The sequence below is a fragment of the Mauremys reevesii genome, linkage group 9, assembly GCF_016161935.1.
Source record: "Mauremys reevesii isolate NIE-2019 linkage group 9, ASM1616193v1, whole genome shotgun sequence".
NCBI classification, from domain to species: domain Eukaryota; kingdom Metazoa; phylum Chordata; order Testudines; family Geoemydidae; genus Mauremys; species Mauremys reevesii.
Genome location: NC_052631.1, coordinates 98,155,594 through 98,180,067, shown reverse-complemented (window position 1 = coordinate 98,180,067; position 24,474 = coordinate 98,155,594). Strand labels below are relative to the sequence as shown.

General features: G+C 41.7%; 1 protein-coding gene and 1 non-coding gene across 4 annotated transcripts; both read right to left on the bottom strand.

Annotated features, from left to right (window-relative positions):
• Positions 1 to 480: 480 nt before the first annotated feature.
• Positions 481 to 14,643, bottom strand: RBMX (RNA binding motif protein X-linked). Of its 3 annotated transcripts, none has more exons than XM_039488300.1 (9): positions 14,515 to 14,643; positions 12,960 to 13,085; positions 12,670 to 12,776; positions 5,873 to 6,044; positions 4,606 to 4,725; positions 4,129 to 4,243; positions 1,780 to 1,905; positions 1,603 to 1,706; positions 481 to 1,091 (listed from the first exon to the last, which is right to left on the bottom strand). In XM_039488300.1, the coding sequence occupies exons 2-9, from the start codon at positions 13,066 to 13,068 to the stop codon at positions 784 to 786; spliced, it is 1,161 nt and encodes a 386-aa protein (XP_039344234.1). In that variant the 5' UTR covers positions 13,069 to 13,085; positions 14,515 to 14,643; the 3' UTR covers positions 481 to 783. The 3 variants fall into 3 exon arrangements, with proteins under 3 accessions (XP_039344234.1, XP_039344236.1, XP_039344235.1); XM_039488302.1 differs by having other exon boundaries at positions 1,603 to 1,691; XM_039488301.1 differs by lacking the exon at positions 14,515 to 14,643 and adding an exon at positions 13,561 to 13,743.
• LOC120372734 lies at positions 12,845 to 12,918 on the bottom strand. Its single transcript, XR_005585155.1, has one exon. It is a non-coding gene; the product is annotated as a small nucleolar RNA SNORD61 (small nucleolar RNA).
• Positions 14,644 to 24,474: the final 9,831 nt, after the last annotated feature.

Sequence of the window (24,474 nt, the reverse complement as noted above, 5' to 3'; positions counted from 1 at the left end):
CACTACACAGAGTTGCAAAAATTTGAAACAGTATGAGTAAGCATCGTTTTGTAGCTTCTTTGATGGAACTGGTCAAACCTTTTATTTACAGTATTCTGTAGTTGACTTATTACATGTAAATGGTTTATTTTGGGGGAGAGGTCCTTGCAAATTCCCAGCAAAACAGTAGGAAGGCAAAGTATGGTCAGCATTATCCATTTGCTGTTTCTGGTTTAGTGACTGAATGGAATCCTTATTTTTTCTTTACACAAGGATCTGAAGAAATTTTGAACTGGGAATATTGTGTGATTTCAGAACCAAAGAGGAAACTGAAATTATAGTGTGGAACATCCCCACCACCCTCCACACCACAAGTAACTAATTTGTTTAGAATGAGAGTTTGAATGTGTAGAACGATCCATCTCCATTTTAGATGGCTAGATGTTGTGTGGAAGATCTTAGAACTGCTTGTTCCATTCATGAGGAAAATCAGATGGGAAGTGTGGCATTTCAGGGAAACTTTTACTTTGAAAGTTACAACACTAGTACACAGCTCAACTTTTATACATTTAACATCTGCTTTTTGAAAGAAATGTTAACAATTTTGAAATGAAATTAAACATTGTTTTAACTTTTCCTCACAAAAGCATAAAAATCATGGATGGGGAAACTTAACAGGCAACAATAAAAAAAAGGTAAGAACAACTTTTCCTTTTAGTAGTCCTCTGGTAGTAAAGATAGAACAACTTCCACTTGGGTTTGTGAGAAGTAATCTGTCTTGGTCCAAAAGTTTATGATTGTTTTTCAGTATCTGCTTCTGCCTCCACCCCTATCAGATCGGCTTCCTCCACGGCCACCACCTCTGGGTGCTCCGCGGCTTGAACTGCTGTATGAATCACGGGGAGGAGGGTAACCCCTTTCCATGGAAGGGGGAAGACCTCTGTCTTGTCTTCCAACACGATCACGACCACTTGAGTAGACATCACTTCTGCTGCTTGAATAACTTTCTCGACTTCCATATCCATCTCGTGTACTGCCGTAATCATCATAGCGACTGCTTCCACCATAAGATGGCGGGGGCCCTCGTGCAGGTGGAGCACTACGTGAGTTACCTGCAGGGTCAATGGTCAGGTAATATGGCAACACTATAAGTTATATATAACAATTTAAATCTGAATTTACAGAATTGCTGCACTAAAGTTTACTGTTACTCTTTTGTATGAATTGAGACGTTCTTAATATAATCTGCCATGTTGGGACATTTATAGTGGGGGCTGTGTATCAGGCAGCGAATGAATTTAAAGACTGTTTGAAAGGACTGAAGACGGTGTTTATTTCAAGCAGGCTCTTTTGGGGGATATTCCAGAACAGCGTGTTATTTTTAGAGAAGAAACTCAGCCATATTTTCCAGTGATAGTTGCAATTCTGAACCGTAGACTTTGCTTCGTTAGGTTATGGTAATCATTTGATCATCTTGTTAAATAAACTAATAATTGCATTCTCACTTTCACTGTGAGGAGAAAACTGAGTGTGACATTCCCCCGTAAATGCAAGCAGCCTAGTAAATCAGGATTAGGAAGCCTTTACAAACTCTGCTACAAGATCCTCAAAATGGGTCCTTACCATAACTCTCATACGAATCTCTGTAAGAGCCTCCACTTGGATGATCTGAATAGTCTCTATCACGTCCACCACCATAGCCATCACGATCACTATAAGAAGAAAAACTGCTGAGACTTACTACAAATCAGTGTTGTGACGGCGTGTGACTGAAGTTGAGAAAAATACAATGCTAGGTACCTGTATCCTCTAGAGGGGTACTCGTCACGTGAGCTGGAATGACCATAATCACGGTATGCATAATCTCTTGGAGGCGGCGCATAATCTCTTGTATCCCTGGAACTTGGATAATCTCTACTTGAATAACTAGAAAAAAAAAAAGTGATAGCTGTCAACCTCCACCTCAAACCCTGCTTTGCCTCCAGCATTTATAATGGTGTTAAATATATAGAAGTGTTTTTAATTTATAACGGGGGGGTCTCACCCAGAGACTTGCTATGTTAAAGGGGTCACCAGTAATAAAGTTTGAGAGCCACTGATCTAGACCATCCCTGACAGGTGTTTATCTAACCTGCTATTAATCTCCAATGATGGAGATTCCACAACCTCCCTAGGCAAATTTATTCCAGTAAATTAACCACCCTCATAGGAAGTTTTTCCTAATGTGCAACCTAATCCATCCTTGCTGCAATTTTTTCCTCCCTCCTCCTTGTAACCACCTTGTATGTACTTGAATCACCTCTCCGTCTTCTGTTCTCCAGACTAAACAAACCCAATTTTTCAGTCTTCCCTCACAGGCCATGTTTTTTAGAACTTTAATCATTTTTGTTGCTTTTCTCTAGACTCTCCAATTTGTCCACATCTTCCCCGAAATGTGGTGCCCAGAACTGGACAGAATACTCCACTTCAGAACTAATCAGCATGGAGTAGAGCGGAAGAATTATTTCTTATGTCTGGTTTACAACATTCCTACTAATACATCCTAGAATAACATTAACTTCCCGCCCCCGCCAAATTGTGTTACATTGTTGACTCATATTTAGCTTGTGATCCAGTATGACCACCAGCTAACTTTCCGCAGAACTCCTTCCGAGGCAGTCATTTCCCATTTTGTATGTGTGCCTTCCTAACTGGAGCACTTTGCATTTGTCCTTATTGAATTTCAGCCTATTTACTTCAGACCATTTCTCCAGGTCATTTTGATTTTTAATCTTATCCTCCAAAGCACCTGCTCCCAGCTTTGTATCGTCCGCAAACTTTGTAAGCGTACTCTCTATGCAGGAGCCCACTCAATATGCCCTTCCAGCTTGAATGTGAACCGCTAATAGCTAACTACTCTCTGGAATTGTTTTCCAACTAGTTATGCACCCACCTTGTATTAGCTCCATCTAGGTTGTATTTCCCTAGTTTGTTTATGAGAAGTTCATGCGAGACAGTATCAAAAGCCTTACTAAAGTCAAAAGATACCACATCAACCACTTGTTATCCTGTCAAAGAAAGCTATTAGATTAGTTTGACACAATTCCTCAACAAATCCATGCTGCTACTTATCACCTTATCTGCAAGTTGATTAATTATTTGCTCCATTACTTGCTCCAGGTACTAAAGTTAAGCTGACTGGTCTGTAATTCCCCAGGTTGACCTTATTTCCCTTAGATGGACACTAAATTTGCCCTTTTCCAGTCCTCTGGAATCTCTCTGGTCTTCCATAGCTTTTCAAAGATAATTGCTAATGTTTAGATATCTCCTCAGCTTCTTAAATATTCTAGGATGTATTTCATCAGGCCTTGGTGACTTGAAGACATCTAACTTGTCTAGGTAATTTTTAAATTCTTCTTTCCCTATTTTAGCCTCTGATCCCACCTCATTTTCACATTATGTTAGATGCACGATTGCTACTAACCTTTCTGGTGAAAGCTGAAACGAAGCCATTTAGCATTTCCACATTTTGTTATTCTTCTCCCTCACCAGCATTGTGTAACATGCCTACCCTGTCCTTGGTCTTCCTCTTGCTTCTAATGTATTTTGAGAATGCTTTGTTACCCTTTATGTCTCTAGCTAATTTAATCTCTTTGTGCCTTGGCCTTTCTAATTTTGTCCCTACATACTTGCATTATTTGGTTATATTCATCCTTTGTAATTTGACTTAGTTCCCACTTTTTGTAGGACTCTTGAGTTTCAGATCACTGAAGAGGTCATAGGTAAGCCAGGATGGTCTCTTACCATACTTCTATCTTTCCTATGCAGTGAGATAGTTTGCTTTTGTTCCCTTAATAAAGTCTCTCTGAAAAAACGGCTAACTCTTGAACTATTTTTCCCTTTAGACTTGCTTCCCATGGAACCTTACCAACCAACTAGCTGAGTTTGCTAAAGTCTACCTTCTTGAAATCCATTATCTTTATTGTGCTGTTCTCCCTCCTACCATTCCTTAAAATCATGAACTCTACCATTTCATGATCACTTTCACGTAAGCTACCCTTCAATTTCAAATTCTCAACCAGCTCCTCATAGGTGAGCATAATTCTCTGCAGGCAAAATTAGAAATCAGGACCCTGGTATTAAGCTTTAACTGTAATGCATTAACTTTACCTGTCTTTTGTACTATAACCATCATCTCTTGGTGACATGTAGACATCTCTCCGTGATGGCATTGGCTCTCTGCGTGGAGGACCACCATAACTGTCTCTTCCACGTGATACAGGAGCTTTAAAGAAGGACAATTCAGGTAAACCAACTGTTTAAAAATGAAGCAAGAATGCTGCAGAGGAAGTTCCTCAATGCAAAGTTGTATTAACAGCACAGTTCAGAGTCATTTAGGAGATCACTTTGCTATAGTCTGCATTCAGTGCAATACTGTTTCATGGCTCTGCTAGTCAAACTAAGAAACAGCAGTAGAGGAACATCTTTAAAAGGTCACAGATCTGAAAGTTCTGCTGACATGAAGAGTCAATAGCTATACAAGCACAAACATACTAACAATGAATTTGATTTAAAGTGATTGGTGATTTGTTACAGGCATGGATAAATCCAGCCAACCAAAAAGAAACAACGCATTGAACTCCTTACCTCTCCCTCCCATTCCACTACTGCTACGCACTGGCCCTGAAGGTGCTGATCTTTTAGGTGGAGGTCCGCCACTTCGTGGGGGTGGACCTCTTTTCATTGGAAGTGGCCCCCTAGAAGAACCTAAAACGGTAAAGAGTAAGTCAACCGGTTATTTATCTGATGAACTAGATAAGCCATTTTTTATATTGCTACAGTTTAAATGTCTAAAATTCGAGATGATTAAGCAGTGGCAAATCAGTACCACCAAGAGAGAACAGAAGTCTGTAGGAGGAACTTAAGAGACAAGTGGAGAAGAACTGCAACACTCTGACCACATGCATGCTCCCTGAGATTCCAAAATGGCCCTTTTTTGGTACAGCGGTCAAATCTTGGAAGCCCTAGTCAGGAATAAAAGATGTAGTGTGACCAAAGGAGGAAGAGCAACGTAAATCAGATTACATGGTCACATAGCCTAAATAATGCACAAGTCTACTGTTTCCAGATAGTGTGGCCAAATAAGGAACAGAGCAGCCTAAAAGCAGATTTGACCACATCCTACCCTCGAGGAAATGCAGGACCCACTATACAGACCCCACAGAACAGAAATCTTTAAGTATTTAGGAGGAACTGCTTTCTGGCTGTTTTGCATGCAAGCTTCAGCTACACCGCAGATATGGGGCTACTTGCTTCTCCCATTAAGAAAGCAGCTTGTTTCATTTTAGTCCAGTATCCAGACAAACACTAACAAAACCTTGTGTGCTACTCTAACATTTTCTACATCAAAGGATAGCCAGTCAAATATCTCTCCTAAAAGATACTGCTCTAGACAGTGCTATATTAAACAAGCAGCGCTCAAAGTTTGAACAATTAAGCTTGACCCTCAAAGGATCAATCCCTGAAGTCAGCAGCTATTGCTTATTGAGTTTGTCTCTTCTGGCAGTAAGGTGAACAATTTGCAGTCTTTTTCCCAGCTGCAAGATGATTTTCAAACTAGGACACCAGAAAGCTTCCTCGCTTGCTTGCAAGGCAGTTGTTTTGCTTTCCATTTTAGTCCAAAGTCAAGCAGAATGTTATCTGTAGAAAGGAACCCTCACACACTAGAAGGTTTAAGTCTAATTACCTAACCAATAATTTGACTCAACTGCAGAGTGCACATTTTGTTCTGTTTTTAATTTAAAAACAAGGAATACTTTATTCAGTGGCTTGATTTTTCAGAAGGATATCATCACCTTCCAAATCTGATAGTCTTGCATGTTGTCCAAGTATAATCAGATATGTAAATACATACCCAAGTGACTCCCTCTTGAAGGCGGTCCTCTTGCTCCACTTCCGCCTCTTCCACCTCTAAGGCCCCTGGGAGGACCTCTGCTTCTTGGAGGGGGCGGTGGTCCACGTCTACCACCACTTTCAAAGGATGGCTTGGTTGCTTGTTCCACTTTAATTGCTTTCCCATCTAATGACTAAAAAAAAAGAAGCCGCTTTACTCAGTGCTCAGTTATGCTTTTGTCTTAAATAAGCAATTGGTAATTGTAGAACAGCTTTGAATCTTTAGAATGCCAGTATAAACAACTGGGAATGTACTCAGAAGGAATAAGTTCTACAGGAAGGTCCTTTGCTCCTTTCGCACTTAGGGGAAATCTGCAACAATTTCAGAAATTAGAACTCTGATATTTTTGTGGTGTTTAAACTTAGAATATATTATTTAAAACAGACGTATGCACTACTCTCTCCAGTTTCAGTTTTCAATAGGCCATAGGATTTTTATACCAAACTTCAGTGGCATCAGAAGTTCCAAGGATGAAGCTTAAAGGTTTGTCAGCTGGATGCATTAACTTGATGTTTCTGCTAAGATGATCAGCCGTGAACTAAATTAAAGCTGGCATGAAAACTAAAGGCAGTTTTAGAATTAACACTGAACTGAACAGTTGATACCTTTTCACTATTACATCAGGCTGCCTACTCAAAAAGGTGACAGTCAGTTTATGTTGTTTTCAAGGTCCTCTGAAACCACTAGGAATAGATTTTTTTTTTTTTTTTTAAAGCAAGAGCTGATTCTAGATCTAGATTTAAAGGCATGGCTCTACAAAAATGGGTGCCTTGTGTGGCCATAATACAAGTTCAGTGCTCAATATATTCAACAAGTAAACTCAAAGTTTTTCGGCTGCTTTGTTACCAGCTGGGTTATCAAAAGTTTTGGAACCAAAGAGTCAAGAGTCCTTAAAGGATTTGAGCTTATTTATCAAGACTGCAGGCTCTGTGAAAGGTGTGTGTTATTTAGGTTTCTGCACATCTACTCTGCCCAGAACTCAAAAAGGACAAAAATATTGCGCTAAATACAACATCTCATTAAAGAGAATCAAACTGATTATTTTAGTTCTCCCTTTCTGCAGTTAGTGATCATGAGGCCTTCGGTCACCAGTAAAGAGAGGTGTCTTGCAGCCTGTAGGTGATGACACCCCCTTACCACTCTCATCTTTGAAGCTTTATAGAAATTAGTTCCCTATGGTGCAGTACAAGCACTCTCCCATAGCATGTTACCCAAGAGTCCAACTCAGTCTGTTGGATACAAGCTGGAGACACAAATACTGTAAACTGGATTGTTTAAGTTGGAACTATGACAAGGCATCTTCAAGGCTCATGGAAAAGCCATCAGTTGTCATGATGAGCTGAAATATTCTAGAAATGGAAGCAAGTGTTTTGATTGGTTAGTTTCAATTGCATGAGGATGCCATCACTTCTTGGACATAATTTGTCTGAAGAGGTCACTAAGAGACAGCAGAAAGACTGGAAGGAGCAATGACCATTTTATCACATGACCATTCGCTCCACCTTCTCCTGGCTCATTGTAGATTCCTGCCACTTTTGGGCCTTTGCTGTCCTAATACCAAAATATCTCTTTAACCATTTGGCATTGTCTAACTCCTGAATACCTGGAATGCAAGTTTTAAGTGCCTGTTGTCATCTATTCCCCAATGTGTGGTTTTCCTTCCCCGCATTACTTCTTTCCAATTTTTTTTGCTTTCTGTTCAATGAGAGCCTGGCTTACTCAGCCAAGATAACATCACCTTCTGTAGCAGGTGCTGTGAACCTGTGACCAAAGGCCAGCTACAAATGCCTGGGACAGTCCAATACTAGTAAGTTTGCAAAGGTCTTAAGTGACTAATAGGATGATGTGCAGAGCCTGTTTTACCAGCAGCTAGGATGCAAGTGAAGAAAACAAGCATTAGTGACACAAGCTGCATTATTTTATCTTTGCTTTTATTTTTCCTACCTACAAGCTTCTTGTTTGATTCTAAAATAAAACAGATTTAATTCCAACTGCTCAAGACAATCTAAATGAACAGTCTTTTGGGAATTAGACAACTAATACAATCTTCAGTGCCTTCAGAGAAAGCTCAAACAGGGGTCTACCCTATAAAAAGGAGACTACAGCTGAAAAACAACAATTAAAAATAAAAGCCCTAATTTTAAAGCCTTAAAGTTAAAATGCTTTAATTATTTCCCTTTCTCCTCCTGTGTCATAAAAAGTCAGAAATTTAAATAGTGGTTACTACAATGGCAGCCAACAATAACTTGATGTAAAACCCCAAGCCACCTTTAACTGTTTAGTGTTGTATCAGCAGAACAGTAGTTTTACTAACACCTTATCCTTTGCTGGGCCCAAGACAGCCTTATGAACACAGCACATCCAATAGTTGGATCATGGCTTAAGCTTAGTTTTATAAACTCTCTGGGGGCAGCGATCACCTTACTCTGCAACAAATACTGAAGTTCAGCGCCATGGTTATAAGCCACACAGGTCCTGACCCAACAAAGAACTACAGTTGCTGGCGTACTACCTACGCAGCAGCTGGGAATGGGCAATCAGTATAACCCTATAAAGGTGGACTGGGGAGGTTCTTATTAAGTGAGGATTAGAGAATTACCCTTGACAACAGATGTAAAGATTGCCAAGAAATAGTACCAAGGTGTGCTATTAATGCCTAAAACCTTCAAGTAACACCACGCTAGCTAAAGCGTAAGAGGTCAGTGGATTAGTTTGCGCATTGGCAGGCATTTAATAGATATGTCATTCCTCTTATACTGCTAATTGCTAACTGTTTCTGTAGTCTGACTTCAACTTCAATTAGCCAAGAAGGGCAGGGATGCAAAAACGGTAAATACTTTCCTTAGTAACAAGTTAACAGGCCCAGGTTCATAGCAAGAAATGAGTACTTCCTTGCCTGCTATCATAACACACGGCTGTCATACTGTCCCGACACTTTGTATTAGGATGCATCCGACGAAGTGGGTATTCACACACGAAAGCTCATGCTCCAATATGTCTGTTAGTCTACCAGCCGCCACAGGACTCTGCTACTTTGTATTATGTGGTCCCTGATTGAACAACAGAAAGGATTTTCAAGTTCACCTGATGGTGTGCAACCAGACACTCTTATATAGAGTTTGGCTTTCCATATGTTTTATTGACCATGAACAGCCCACTTTCTCAGACCAAACTGAATGCATCTGCAATAGTTGGTACTAGAAAGACCTATCAGCCCACTGATGACTCTAGGACAGCCTTCAGTAAAATAATAAACAGTATACCTAAATCACCTGTATTTGGACTGTATGGCACTACCAACCACTGATGCAAGGATCTCCTCCGCAGGTAGGCAGAGGTCATACCTAGCATCATAAAAATGTATGACTGGAAGTGTCCTTGAAAGGTCATGGAGAGCATGTTAACTATAATCTCAGGAAAACTGTACTGTGAGCATTAAGACCATTTGGCAAATGCCTTCATTAGTAGAAAAGCCATGGCTACTGGAGCCTAGGATAGTTCCAGAGAGGGTTTATCTGTAGTGATCACCATGTATGAAGAAGCAAAGGTATGTTGTGAGCTAATCTGACTGCAGTGTAAAAGTATATGCTTTATGCCTGAACCAGTTTCAGAGAGAAAAAAATAGGGATAAAAGCTTGCGGTACTACACATAATTTGAACTCTGATGTAACTTCATTTTCCTTAAATCCATTATGGGATGAAGACAGTCTTTTCAGAATGACAAAGCATCTATGAAGTAATTTCTTCTGTACTGCTTGAACATTTCTTTTGACGCCCATCCTTATTAGAAAACTCAATTTTACCCTGAATAGCAAATCATTTGAGGGATTTCTGGAAACATAGGAAAGAAGCTAGGAGGCAGCCCAGGATGGAACTCAATCTCATATGGACCAAACAGCAGCCGAAACCCAGAGATCTGTGGTAATTTCACTCTACAAGGATGAGAATCACCCATCCCCAACAGAGAACAAAGCAAAGCAATCTTGACTCCCAGCAACTATCAAACTTGAGAATTATTAGAAGTGAGAGTGTGAGGGTAGGTCCATACTTACCAGCTGCGTCGACGCGGAGAGTTCGACTTCTCGGAGTTCGAACTATCGCGTCTAATCTAGACACGATAGTTCGAACTCCAGATGTGCTCCCTTCGACTCCGGAACTCCACCACCGCGAACGGCGGTGGCGGAGTCAACGGGGGAGCCGCGGACTTCAATCCCGCGGCGTCAGGACATAAGTCAGTCGAACTAAGGTAGTTCGACTTCAGCTACGCTATTCACGTAGCTGAAGTCGCGTACCTTAGTTCGACCCCTCCCCCCCAGTGTAGACCAGGCCTAAAAGGCAGAATAACTCTACCAATTTGAAGTGTTGTTCTCTCTTTTGTGCTGTTTGGAAGACTTGGACTTGAGATGATAGAAAGAATCAGAAGTGTAGAACTCCCACGCTTCCTTAGGCTAGGAGGTGGTCAGCCAATAACCTACTACAGATCTAGTTTAATCTTTTCCAGAGGTCAGGCTTGCTGTATCCCAACAATCCTGCACCTGGTTTAAGCAACTACTCCCTATATAGAAAGCTTCTGCTGCTTTCCCACTTTAGGAAACCATGGAACCGAAGAGGCCCCTTTATGGGAACAAGGTAAGGATCTAAAGATGGAAACAAGGCTCTGGCTCATGGGAGCTCTGTCCTATAGAAAGCCTGGAGGAACGCATGCGCCTTTTCTGACCTAAAGTGTCTCAGAGGAAAAGCGTTACAGAGCACTAGCGTTTGGATATCTTCCACAACGTTCAAATGACAAAGACGAAGGATGCAATGTTGTAGCTATATTGGTCCCAGTATATCAGAGAGACAAGGTGGGTGAGGTAATGTCTCTCTCACCAACAGAAATTGGTCCAAGACATGTCTCACCTACACCTTTTGCCTGTCGCGCTCTCTTTTCTTAAAAAAAAAAAAAGGCACAAAAGATACCACTTTACCTCGGTTTCCCTCTGGGATTGACCATAATTGACCCAGAATGCAGTGTGTCCAAATTTAAGCAGATGCAGATATATAAACTGTTCTGTGGCCCAGAAACTAAACAAGCTACTATTAAAAATATGATACAAGTTTTTAAAGATTTTCCATGAAAGGTCCTTCATTTCATGCATCTGCAGTTTATCACAGGAAGAAGGAATCAAAGGCTGTTGGACACTTAGGACCACCTTCAGATCATTACTGGCATTGAGAGGGTGCTCCTACAACCCAAAAGATTGTGAACTTTGCCTCGGAAAGACTGCTCATCTCTGAAATGGTGGCACAAGTTGTAACACTAAGTTGTAACACTAAGAACACATGTTCAAACAGTTTGACAGCAAGTCATGCTATAGCTAGCTTTTACTGTTTGTGTTTGACTCTCACTGTGAGACAACATAAGGCAAGGATTAAGAGAGCTTTGCTGAAATTAAATATTTTAACTAAGAACACGACCAGCACGTTGATGTTCCATTCCCAGGATTCCATAGATACTTACTAAAAAGCTATTGAAACACTGCAAAATATAATTCTTAATAACACTAAGCTATGCACTCAAAACATATCAAATGATTGAATATAATCCAAATTGTGAAGAGTGCCAAATGACAACTAAAGAACTCTAGATATAGAAGATAAATAATAAGATCAATACAGGCTTCCTCAACTGCCCCACCAATGTGTCAATTGATTTAGAGGGGACACCTCCAAGGAAAAAGTAAATCCAGTCCTACTACATAGTTGTTCAGCTCTTGAGATTGCAAAAAGGAAGGCTGTGATGCTCATCAGCAACAGCAGACATTTCCCATAGGGAAGGCAACTGCAATCAACTTTGCAATATCACCCTGGACTACATACTAGCCTGTGACCTACAGATCAAAGGCTATGCATCCCCATTACTATCCTGGGCCTTTTCACTTATTTCATAAAAAGCTGACAATGTATAGCTACATTATTTGAATATCAGTTTAAATGAAGCAATTCAAGCCTTTCCTATCATCAAAAGTTACTGTTCTTAGTTAAATTGCCAGATTTGAGAAAGGAGCATACATGCAATCATGGCTGTTACTACTACTGAATGATATAGCTGGCAAGCCACCTTCCTTATCATGCTTAGGTCTGGTAGTGTGTGCTTACTAAGCACAGATATCCTTTATCCATCCTCTACAGCAGGAACAATAACTGCTAAAAGACGTGACTAACTGTCTCAAATTCCAAAAACTCTGTTTTTCTTTAACTTTGTATTTATCAAAATGTGTCAATATTTAGCCCATGGAGACTCCCATCTTTTCAGATTAAGAAATTGTGTTTGTGTCAATTCAGTACTGTAGATGCTGTTCATAATCAAATTTAGACTTTGATAAGAGTTATGTAGCTTTTAGCTTCACAAACAGATAGGGTAAAGAATTTTTATAATAAAAAGCTAAAAAACTCCATCTGAAAATCATCCTGATTTTTTCAAAGATACATAAATTAGCTTCCCTCTTATTCTCACTAGCAGGAAGCTTTCACCCAATCCCCAAATCCTGGGACAGAAAGAGAAGCTTTAATAAATGCCACTTCTATAGCAAAGATTACATTTAGCATTTGTAAGTTTAGCAGCAGAAACAAAATTTGGTCATTTGTTACAGCAGGACTTGACTCTCAGGTCTTAATACAAGTCTGGTTTGTAAAGCACACTGCTATTAAGTTCAAATAATTAAGAGTGACACTGCACTGTGGTAGTGATAGAACAAGCATGATTTAATCAATCATACCTTTCCATTCATATCCCTGGCAGCATCCTTTGCATCTGCTGGGCTCTCAAATGTGACAAAAGCGAATCCTCTGGACTTGTTAGTTTCACGGTCCTTCATCAAGAGAACTGCAAATACAAACCTAAAGGTTATTCTACTTTTCCTAAGTCTCACAGCATCACCTCCCCCTTACAACGTGCTCAGAACTTCTTAGAGGATCAAGAAAGCAATATCACTTCAGCTGATCAATGCCATAAGATTCATCACAGCACAACTTTTAGTTAGCATCCATTTAGAAATTTTATTTTTACCTTCCACAATGCGCCCATATTTGCCAAATACAGCCTCAAGAGCTTTCTCATTTGTCTCTGTATTCAGTCCACCAATGAACAGTTTCCCAGGACGATCCGCTTCAACCATTTTGACTCTAGTAGGACCTATAAAACATAAGTTCCATTAGTGAGACATGATGGCATTAGAGAAAAAACTATTTCTTTTTTGTAATAAGTTGTGAACACCAGAAAGTATTTCAACTCACAACCTCCCTCTCCTTCCTCACCATATAAAAGTGATTTATCCTAACCAAGTCAGAAACCTCAGAGTGAAAAAGAAACAGACCATTTGTATGAAAGAATGAGATAGCTGGACACAACATACAGTATCAATTTGACAAAGCAATATTCATAATTAGCATCCTAATAGTATTTCTAACAGATGAACCTATATAATTTGAATCATCTAGAAGGAAGACAAACATGCTATAAAATACAGTACTGGGATACATAAACCGTTTTTGGGGGGCTGATGAGACCTTAATAAGCCCTGCTCTAACTGCACATGATGTAGGAATGACGTTTTATGGGCAGAAGGAGCAATTTTTAAATCCTATGGAAACAAAGCAAAATCCTTTACCAGAGGGCAAGAAGCAGGACCCTGCAGCTACGTTTAAAACGGTGCAAAACCAATCTCAGAGTAATTCGCTTCAGGCCGGTTTCGGCCAGTCGGCTCTTATTTCCAAACTCTGCACAAGCCTGGTTTGGAAATCATGGCCCGTTTTTCAATATGCTGATAATAGGGGGGCCGCGTGCAATCGCCACTGTAGCGCAGATGGGAGTCAGCAGCTACGGGAGGAACGTGCCAACGCTGCCCCCCCCACACACACACAATGGCGGGAAAAGCAGAGCCCCCCGGAATACCAAGGCCGTCACAATGCGGCGCGGAGGCTGGACAAGCGCTGCGGCCGAGGAGAAGCGAGCACGCGGGACCAGCCACAAAGACAAAGGCGGAGGAGGAGGGGGGCTCATGAGCCCCAGGAAAGGCGGGGGGGGGAAGGAGCGTTAGACCCTCAACAGTCTCGCGACACTACCACAAAATGGCGGCCACGTTTGGCGGGGATAATCTCCTACCGGAGAGGCGGGTCGCCTCGGCAGCTCAACTGGAAACTACCAGACCACGTGTGTCTGCCCGGCATCGAGCCACCCCAACCGCAACAAAGAGCCGCGCCGCGCCCCTCCCGCCGCGCGCGCGCTCACACACACACAGACACACCGCGAGGCCCACCCAGCGGGACCCGAAAACTACCCGACACCTAAAATGGCGGCCACCGTTCCTCACGCGGGTTGGCCACCTCACCCACGCGCGCGCACCCCGGGAATCCACCGACCGAGCCGGCGCGGCGCCGAACCGCAGCCAGTGCCCGAACACCCCGCTCCAGAGCGGGAGGAAGCTTCAACTCCTCGACGGAAGGTCGGGACCTGACCCTCTCCGAAAACCCCTTCTTCCCTATCCCTTTGGCGTCCTCTTTCCTGCCCCCCCCCCCCGCTCTCCTCTCCCGCGCCATTCCCGCCTGCCGCGGCCGGCACTCACCTCCCCTCCCGTTCCCGTCCTCGCAGACCGAGCTGCAACTGCGCAATGAGAGAGCGAACAAAGGCGCTGCAGGCCTTTATATAAGTGACGTCACCGCCTCGAACGCGACGGCGGGACCCGGATGCAGCCGCCAGCCGGGAGGGGGCTCGTAACGGGGGGGGGTTAAACAGGCCCGAGTCGTTGTGGGAGCTTGGGGATAAGGAGCCTTCTTTTGTGTGGGGGCGATTGGCTGCTCTAGGGGGAGAGAAAGGGCCCTAGAGCCCGCCTCATACGCTGTGGGCCTCACGCACAGACACAGCCCCCGCCTGTGCCTAACAATTAGGTCGGCTTAGTGTCGACCCCATCCCTGCTGTGAATGCAGCGAAATTGAGGGGACAGATTCTTCCCTGGCCTAACTGGGGATGTGGATTACTCACAGCAGTGGCTCTCAAACTGTTGTACTGGTGACCTCTTTCACACAGCAAGCCTCTGAGTACCCCCCCCCCTTATAAATTAAAAACACTTTAATATATTTAACACCATTATAAATGCTGGAGGCAAAGTGGGGTTTGGGGTGGAGATTGACAGCTTACACCCCCACCCCATGTAATAACCTCACGACCCCCTGAGGGGTCCCAGTCCCCAGTTTGAGAACCGCTGACCTACAGGGATGGCAAAACCCCTTCTGGTGCTGTAGGACACTGTGGCTGCACAGCTGGTGTACCAGTGCTGAGCTGCTGGAGTGGCTGTAGTGCAGATACATACCAGAACATGATGAAAAGCCCTCATTTACACCCAGTTTTTGTGTTGGTGCCTATAGGGCACATCTATAGTAGAAACGCTATAGCAGCAGTGCTGCTGTAGTATAGACACTAGAACCACAGAAGGGGTTCATTTGTTGCTGTAGTAAATCCATGTCTCTGAAGGCTGGTCTGCACTAGCGCTGTACAGTTGAACCTCAGACTTACGGACACCTCGGGAATGGAGGTTGTCCATAACTCTGAACAAGAGGTTATGGACTTCAGCCAAGGGGGAGTAGAACGGACTCCGGGTGGGGGTGGGGGCAAAATAGCTTCATACATAACTTCCTGGTATAGCCTGGGTTTAAACTTTCTGAAATACATTTTGGGACAAAACTTAATGTTTAGGGTCTGGCCGAGGGGAATTTTGAATAAAGTTTGGGCAAAATCCATGCAGATTTTCAAGTTCTGTAAGGGTGGAAAAACATTCTTCTCACAAAGTTAATGCCATATTCTCCTCTGCCAGCTATGTAACTTAGAAAAGTAGTGCAGGGGTTGGCAACCTGCGGCACGCAAGCTGATTTTTACTGGCACGCTGCTGCCAGCCGGGGTCCTGGCCGCTGTCCCCGCTCAGCCCGCTGCTGGCCTGGGTGAACTGAACCCCCGGCCAGCAGCGGGCTGAGTAGGGCCGGTGGCCGGGACCCCGGCTGACAGGAACTGGCAGATGGAACTCCAGACTGGCAGTGGGGTTCCAGCTGCCGGCTCCTTGCCAGCTGGGGTCCCAGCCATCATTTTAATTTAATTTTAAATGAAGCTTTTTAAACATTTTAAAAACCTTGTTTAATTTACACACAATAGTTTAGTTATATAATACAGATTTATAGAGCGAGACCTTCTAAAAACGTTAAAATGTATTACTGGCACGCGAAACCTTAAATTAGAGTGAATAAATGAAGACTCGGCACTCCACTTCTGAAAGGTTGCCGACCCCTGCAGTAGTGCTTTGAAACCTGACCCCAGATCCTGCTCCATGCAGACAAATCCCTGCACCCACGCAGAACCCCACTGCCTTTAATGGGGCTCGTGCTACATGCAGCTTATTGCAAGATCTCACTAGGAATGAAACCTTCCAGCAAACACCAAGAAACGTGTACTGATGTGTCTGTTGACAAATGTGTAATCCTCAAAAATGGCAATTAAATATACATAGTTTATTCAGAATTGTGGAAAGACTTTGATGGAGAAAATAACTGTTAGCAGCAAGTGTGTGTAGTACTCCTGATGAAATTCTGTGCCAAAAAAATAAAAAATTCTGCACACCATATTTTAAAATTCTGCAGAATTCTGGCAATTTATTTAAACTACCATACAGTGGAAGTAGAATGGGAATGGAGAGCATTGGCAGAAATCCCCAAATCCCCTTTGTCTAATAATAATGTAGCTAGGTTTGATCCTTTATTTGTAGTTATTAGTCAACAAATATATGTAGCCTCAAGATAGTTAAGTCCAAAGCAGACTTCAAAAAGGTACAAAGGTGTTGTCAGTAGCTACTGGTGTGGTGCTTTGCTCTTGTTCGATGATGATAACAGTCGACTGTGTGCGTGTTCCCTCTGTGTGCTGCCCCAGTTCTGCACAGATAGCTGACACAGCAAATCCTGAGAGAACCCCCAAAGTCCACAGACTCTAGTAAGGTATGAAGGAACCCGAACCAGGTTTATTGTCAAACGAAGCACAGTAATAGTTTCCCATAGACTCTACAAGATATACTATGAATTTGTGCCCCCTGGCAATGGACTGGCTCAGTCAGTGGCGAGACTTTCCACTGCCCCCTAGGCCAGACAAAGATGCGCACTCCAGGACCTACTTTTATACAGTTACAGGACAGATTATTCATCCCTACTGACATATTGAAGTACAGCCCTTGGCTCATTAGGGGCTGTCTCCCTCTTTGATCATGTTGTTTCAAACAAATCTATCCATCATGTTGTCCTTTTGACCCTGTCTTTAAGATGCACCTGCCTGTTCCTTGTTATCTCTGTGGAGTGTTTTGATGCTATCTTGGCACAAGTTCCTCTTATTAGCACTTATGTTTGGATGCACCTGCTTCTAGCAACCCTCTTCTCCCCAACTTCTGTGAGTGGGGCCTGCCTTTGGTTCACAGCCCAGCTTTTGATTAGTAATGCCTGGAAGTACTTTGGTTCAGGCTTCAGGCCTCAGACTGGGCCTCTGACACAAGAGGTTATGTTTCAGGGCCTTATCTTACTACAAAAGGAATCTCACAAAACTGGGTGACTGGGCAACAAAATGGCACATGAAATTCAATGTTGATAAATAATTCACACTGGAAAACATAATCCCAACTACACATACAAAATAATGGAGTCCAAATTAATTGCTACCACTCAAGAAAAGATCTTGGCGTGGTGGATAGTTCTTTGAAAACTTCTGCTTAATGTGGAGGGGCAGTCAAAAAAGCTAACAATATTAGGAACCACGAGGAAAGGGATTAATAATAAGACAGTAATTATTATCTACGTTTTTGGCCGCCCCAAGCAGTCATGCGCGGGAGGCGCCCCAGAGCCGCGGGAGCAGCGGACCTCCCGCGGGCATGACTGCAGAGGGACCGCTGGTCCCGCCTGGCTCGGCTGGACCTCCCGCGGCTGCGGACGGTTCGCGGCTCCGGCGGCTCCACTTGAGCTGCCGCAGTCATGCCTGCGGGAGGTGCAGCCGAGCCGCGGGACGAGCGCCCCGTCCGCAGTCATGCCTGCGGCAGGTCCAGTCATCCCGGGGCTCCGGTGGACCTCCCGCAGGCATGACTGCGGCAGGTCCGCCGGCCCAGCCTGCCGCCCCCCCCGGCGGCAGGGGACGCCCCCTAGATTTTGCCGCCCTAGGCACCAGCTTGTTTTGCTGGTGCCTAGAGCCGCCCCTGATTATCATAATGCCAGTATATAAATGTGTGGTATGCCTGCACCTTGAATAATATGTGCAGTTCTGGTCAGGCCCATCTCAAAAAAGATGCATTGGAAATGGAAAAGATATAGAGAATGGCTACAAAATTGATTAAGGATATGAAACAGCTTCCGTGTGAGGAAAGATTTAAAAGACTGGGACCGTTAATCTTGGACAAGAGGCAGCTAAGGGGGAATTGATAGAAGTCTATAAAATCATGAATGGTGTGGAGAAAGTGAATAGGGAAGTGTTATTTACTCCTTCGCGGAGCACAAGAACCAGGGGTCATCCAATTAAATTAATAGGCAGCAGGTTTAAAATAAAAGGAAGTACTTCTTCATACAACACACAGTCACCCTGTGGAACTCATTGACATAGGATATTCTGAAGGCCAAAACTATAACTGGGTCCAGAAAAGAAATTAGATAAGTTCCTGGAGGATAAGTCCATCATTGGCTATTATCCAAGATGGTCAGGGATGCAACCCCATGCTTTGGGTGTCCCTAGGCCTCTGACTGCCAGATTCTGGGACTGGATGATAGGGGATGGACACTTGATGATTTCCCTGTTTCGTTCATTGCCTTTGAAGCCTCTGGCATTGGCCACTGTTGGAAGACAGGATAATGGGCTAGATGGACCATTGGCCTGACCCTTTATGGCCATTCTCATGTTCAGTGATGATAAAACTGACTCATTAGTGGCCACTGAGTGTTTTCTTCAGTGAAGGCAATTTCTCTGGTGTGTTTCAGCTTTCTCTTCACATCAGTTTTGGCTGCAGCAAGAATGTTGAGTAATGGGGAGATCTATTTTCCTATTATCCTCATAATCCAAAATGGCTGAACTATGTTTGCTCAAAACCAAACTCTTCACATGTGCAGAGAGACCAAGTCCATTTTGATTATGGGCAACAAAAGCCTGTTCTCAATAAAGAAATTATATAGCTGGTGCAAAATGATAGAAAAGAAGATGGCTAAATTTTTCACAAGTGTCTTAATTACCTTTAAATAATTGTGACGTTCTCTACCCAATCAACAGGTATGAATCTTTAACATTTCTGTCTTGCTAGCTACAAGCATACGGATAAAAACAATTTAAATTGTGGAGGTCCCTCTATGGAGATTCCTGGTGAATTCACAAACAAACTGGAATTGATCTACACTTATTCTGTGAAATTTGAGGCAGGCATATTCATATTTTTGTAACCAGTCCACTAAATTGTTTGGATCCAGGTTCTTTCTGGCAGTTATATTTGTCTAGTATAAACATTTGCACTATTTTAATGGTTTTATGAATATTAGTTTTATGAATAACAGTGCAAATTATGGTAGTAGGAGAGCCTTAAAGTGAGTGTATTTTTAGTCCTTTCCAGCTGAGTTTCTGTCCTGTCTGGTTTGAAAGTGCCTTCATTATAATTTTATCCAGGCTCTTGCAACCACTACATTAACTACTTGATAAAGAGGGAGATTGTTTTCAAAGACTATCAGTCCTTATTTCACCTAATACAGCACAGGGCAATAGCCAATCATACTTGAGAATGTGTCTTTACTCCATCTGAAAAGCAACCTCCTATCCTCACATCCTAGTTTCAGTTTCCCTCTTGTTTCAAAACTTGCCTCTGTTCAGCCTATCCTAGGAATGTGGTAATTAGGATTTGTTTTTGTGATATAAGACACCTGTGTACTAGGAATTGGACTGAGAACACTAGTTCATTTGGTGAAGGCAATCTTACAGCTTTCATATAATAGCTTTCATTTCCCACCCAGTTGAAGTTGACTTGAACTTGTAATCTTGAGGTGCAATGCTCAATAACCTATTACTTTTCCCTTGAGCCATCCAATCCTCCTTAGAGGCTCTGATTTTACTACTTGGATGAGCTGGCTGTCCATTAACATTTGTGTTTAAATTTTGAGGCTAAATTGGAATTGAAACATCAGTTTTTTCAGTAATTTACAAAATGTATTGAGAATTTGGGACATCTGTTCTTCCCTCAGCAAAAGAGCAGATAATTGCTGCTAGTTCAGGCATTTCCAGCAGATGTCACTATGTACAACTTAAATACCAGGTACACTTAAAATTGACTAAAAGAACAGGAGTACTTGTTGCACCTTAGAGACTAACAAATTTATTTGAGCATAAGCTTACTAACACATCTGCTACTCTGAAACCTTAAAATTGACTATCTGCAGTTTGCTGTCTTAAGCTTTACTTTAAATTGCCTTTTGACTATATCTATTTTTTAAAAAGTAATAAACCAGTAAAGCCAGTAGTAGGTGTTTATGGATCCAGGACACTTTTAAAAGGCAAGCTAAGCCCATTTCTTAAACAGTAATGAGCTTTGATCTGTTATCGCTCCTGCATTGTTTTAGTTTGGCCACTGTTTTGTTAGTTTGATCTTGTAGCCTGCACACTGAGGAGACAGAAAGCTGCTCTCTGTTCTACAGTAGCTGACTTTTGATCGTGAGGCCATGATGGACTGACATATTGGACCATTTAGAAGTGCTAGGCTTTCACACCTGTGCATGTGCAAAAATATGCACATTCGTGCCCTCGCCGTTTGCATACAGCACATACAAAAGTTCAGTTGGAGGCAAAAATAACGAATTATGCAGTTTTCTGAAAATCTAATCCAGTGAATCATGATCTATTTAACAAATTGTGGGATGGTAACTTCACAGAGTAGCTTGATGAACTCAGATGAAGAAGTGACTTCAATCTTGCGTTGTACAATTTTACTCTGAAGAACACTTATTAATATAAACTGTGCCCAAAAACATTACACATAAATCAAAAAGTTACAGAGAAGGACAAAGTCATAAAATAAAGGTTTCAGAGTGGTAGCCTTGTTAGTCTGTATCAGCAAAAAGAACGAGGAATCCTTGTGGCACTTTAGAGACTAACAAATTTATTTGGGCATAAGCTTTCGCGGGCTAAAACCCACTTCATCAGATGAATAAAATAAAGCAGTCAGAAGGAGAGACTGAAGAGTATAAGGCGGGGAAAAGACCTGTATCTAAGGTAAAGATTGGAGTCAAGCAGATTATGCATACTCGCTGACTTTAGGAAGTGGCATCAAAACCTTTACTCCTCCAAAGCTATTTTTTAAATTGTTTTGTTTATAGGAAAATGATATCAAGTGGGCTTCCAGATGGGACTACATTTTGGAGTCTATGCCACATACCAACATTCAGTGGTTTAGGTAAAATTTTTAATTTATGGAATGAATAAATAATCTTGCTGTGAAGCACAAAGATCTTGTCTTGCAGTTTTTAGGATATGTAACTCTTACATGTACAATGAAGTCTGTTAGTTTCCAAGCAAATGAACTTCCTTGTTTCAATATGTGAAGCAACTTTTATCAGTCTTGGATCTCTTGGGAGCAACTAAAGTATTGCATGTCACCAAAGGAATGTGCCATTAGTATCCAAAAGCAAAGTAAAAACATAGAGGTTGCTTTATCATCTTGTTCCATAGAACTTCTGGGAGGTTACTGCTTATCAGTTTTCTTACCATTACCATCTGGTTTGCTCTGATAACCTTTATTTGACAATCTGTATGAATAGGTTGGCTTTTGTTTTTAATATTAGCTGCTGCTTTTAAATACAAAATATATGGTCAGTGAAGCTTTTATGCTATATATATACTGTACATGAAATAATCTGATATTTTATATGAAACTAATTTGTTTAATGGAATTACATGGATTTTATACATATGAAATACAATGAAATCTATTTAACAGAAACAGGTGGGCTTGAGATTCTCTAGCATTCTCTGCCCTTAGGCAGAATGGCTTCACAGGAGTTTTACTATTTGTTTATTTTATGGTATTACGTTATATTGTAATTTCTTTTATATGTAGGAAAACATTAAAATTAAAACATCTGACAGAACAATTTAAACAAAAACTTGGTATCTAAACATATGCTACAGACTTCAGATGTGCACATATGTATGTATTGTATGTGTATGTATTGTAGTCTCTCTAAAAAGAGTGGATGGCCATTAATGGCTATTAGCCAGGATGGGTAAGGAATGGTGTCCCTCGCCTCTGTTTGTCAGAGGGTGGAGATGGGTGGCAGGAGAGAAATCACTTGATCATTACCTGTTAGGTTGACTCCCTCTGGGACACCTGGCATTGGCCACTGTCGGCAGACAGAATACTGGGCTGGATGGACCTTTGGTCTGACCCAGTATGGCCCTTCTTATGTTCTTATGTGATTGTCAGTTTGAATTTTCCTCTATGTACAGTAGAATGAATTCCCCCATAATTGTTCTCTTCTTGTCTGGCTTGGTGGCTATGATGATATTGAGGACTCTTTGTAAAGATATTGCAGAAGATACAACCAGATTGATTCTCCTGTGAGTAGAACTCTTATGGCTTTTAGATGAGCTTATTTTCTAGGAAGAATAATCTATTCACTACAGTTTTGAAGCCATCTAGGGATTAGTATAAGTAATGAAGCAAAAGTCTGGAGTATGTAGACATATCTGCTCTTTGAGAGTAATAAGAGGCCTTACTAAAATTTTCAGTTTCTCCAAATAAGGGAGTACTTGGTATAAATATGATTAAGAGGTTCAGTTTCCCACCTCGATTTGACAAACTTTTAATGTGGAAGGACAAACCTTAGGGGTAAGCAAAGGTGAGGTGTGGGTGCTACTCAGATATTTCAAAGAACTTAATGTTGAGTGACTGTGCACATACTTGGATGCCTTGTGAGGGACACTAACAAGTAAATTCGTCAAGTGATGGCTACAAAGGCAAGCTGAACATTTCTATACTGCAGTAGTTAGGTTTCTGTGAATCCAATGCAATGGCAAAAATCAAAATCATTATATTGCTCTTATTGGTTAAATGTATCAACTTGAAGTGAATTTGGTACAATTTTGTAACTAGAAGACTTTTCTCCTGGAGGAGAATTTATTATGATACTGACTTTGGCAGCATCTCGTCCACGTTACACCTTAATAATCATGTTCTCTGTTACCTAACTGTGGATCTATGGTTTCTGATTCCCTGCTGACATAACATTTGCTGTAAAATTGTCTTCTGTACGCATTAAAAGAAAAATCCCACTTCTAGCATACCCCCAGCTCTTGAGAGTAATTTATTAATAACAAGGCGGACACAAAGCTCCTCACACTAGGGAGATGATAAAATGATCCAGAGGAAATGAAAAGATGTCATTGTCAGTCATGCAGTTCTGTTTCCCTTCCTTCCCACCTCTTTTCTGTGAATGTTTGATTTTGGGACCAAACACCCCAGGGAAATATTTACTGATTACAGTTAGGATGGGTAGGGATGGGTAGGGAACCCAGCACTCTTTGACTGAATGGGGCACAGGTATTTGGGAAGTGCCATGTTTGTTGGAAACCACCATTTTTTCAGAGTTGGCTGCTGCTTAGTTCCTCCAGACTGATATTCCCTAAAACTCAGAGACTACATTAGTTTATTTAGCAACACGATTGCAACATAATGAAGAACACTATGGTCTCATCTCAGGAATTAACAGGCAAGATATTTGGAGCATAGGGAGACCAAATTTGCACTTATGAAGTAAAGCAAAATAAACCATCCCATCATTCCTTACCGTTATCGTTATTGAGACTGATATTCTTTGAGATAAATATTTAAACCAACGTGAACTGCTGTATTCCAAGTGGAATTAAATGGAATGCTTTGTTTTGCTTTACATTTACATTTGTCTTATGAGGATCTTTGTTAATTACAGTGTTTGTTTCTCTGACACTCTCAAAGGCAAGTATTTTCATGATCAATCTTGCCTTTTTTCCCCCATTAAACCATGAGGGGATTGTAAAATCAATGAGTGATTAATCAATACAATTAGTCTGCCTTTGGAGCCAAACTGAAATTTAATCAAACTTTGAAAGCATGTTTCACATCTTGCTTATATTAATTCACTGCTGAATTATGTATATTTAATAAAGATGTTGCTATTATGCAGGAAGATGCCCAAGAGGAATTTGGTTGGAAGTTGGTTCATGAAGATGTATTTAGTCCTCCAAGGAAGGGAATGCTGTTATTCATCTTCTTGGATCAAGGAACACACATTTTCATTGACATTTATTACTCTATGTAAGTAGCATTAGATTTATGAAAATTACTTACCCCCCCAAACATCATATCTTTGTACTATTTTAAGAGATTCAGTTTCAGAAGGAGCTATGTTACTGAAGTATTTTGTTTTTATGTATTGTGTCCCATGGCTGAAGAGAGATTAGCTTGTAACAATAAGTTCGGCCTAAGATTAGCCCATGGTAGCCCTCCTACCGC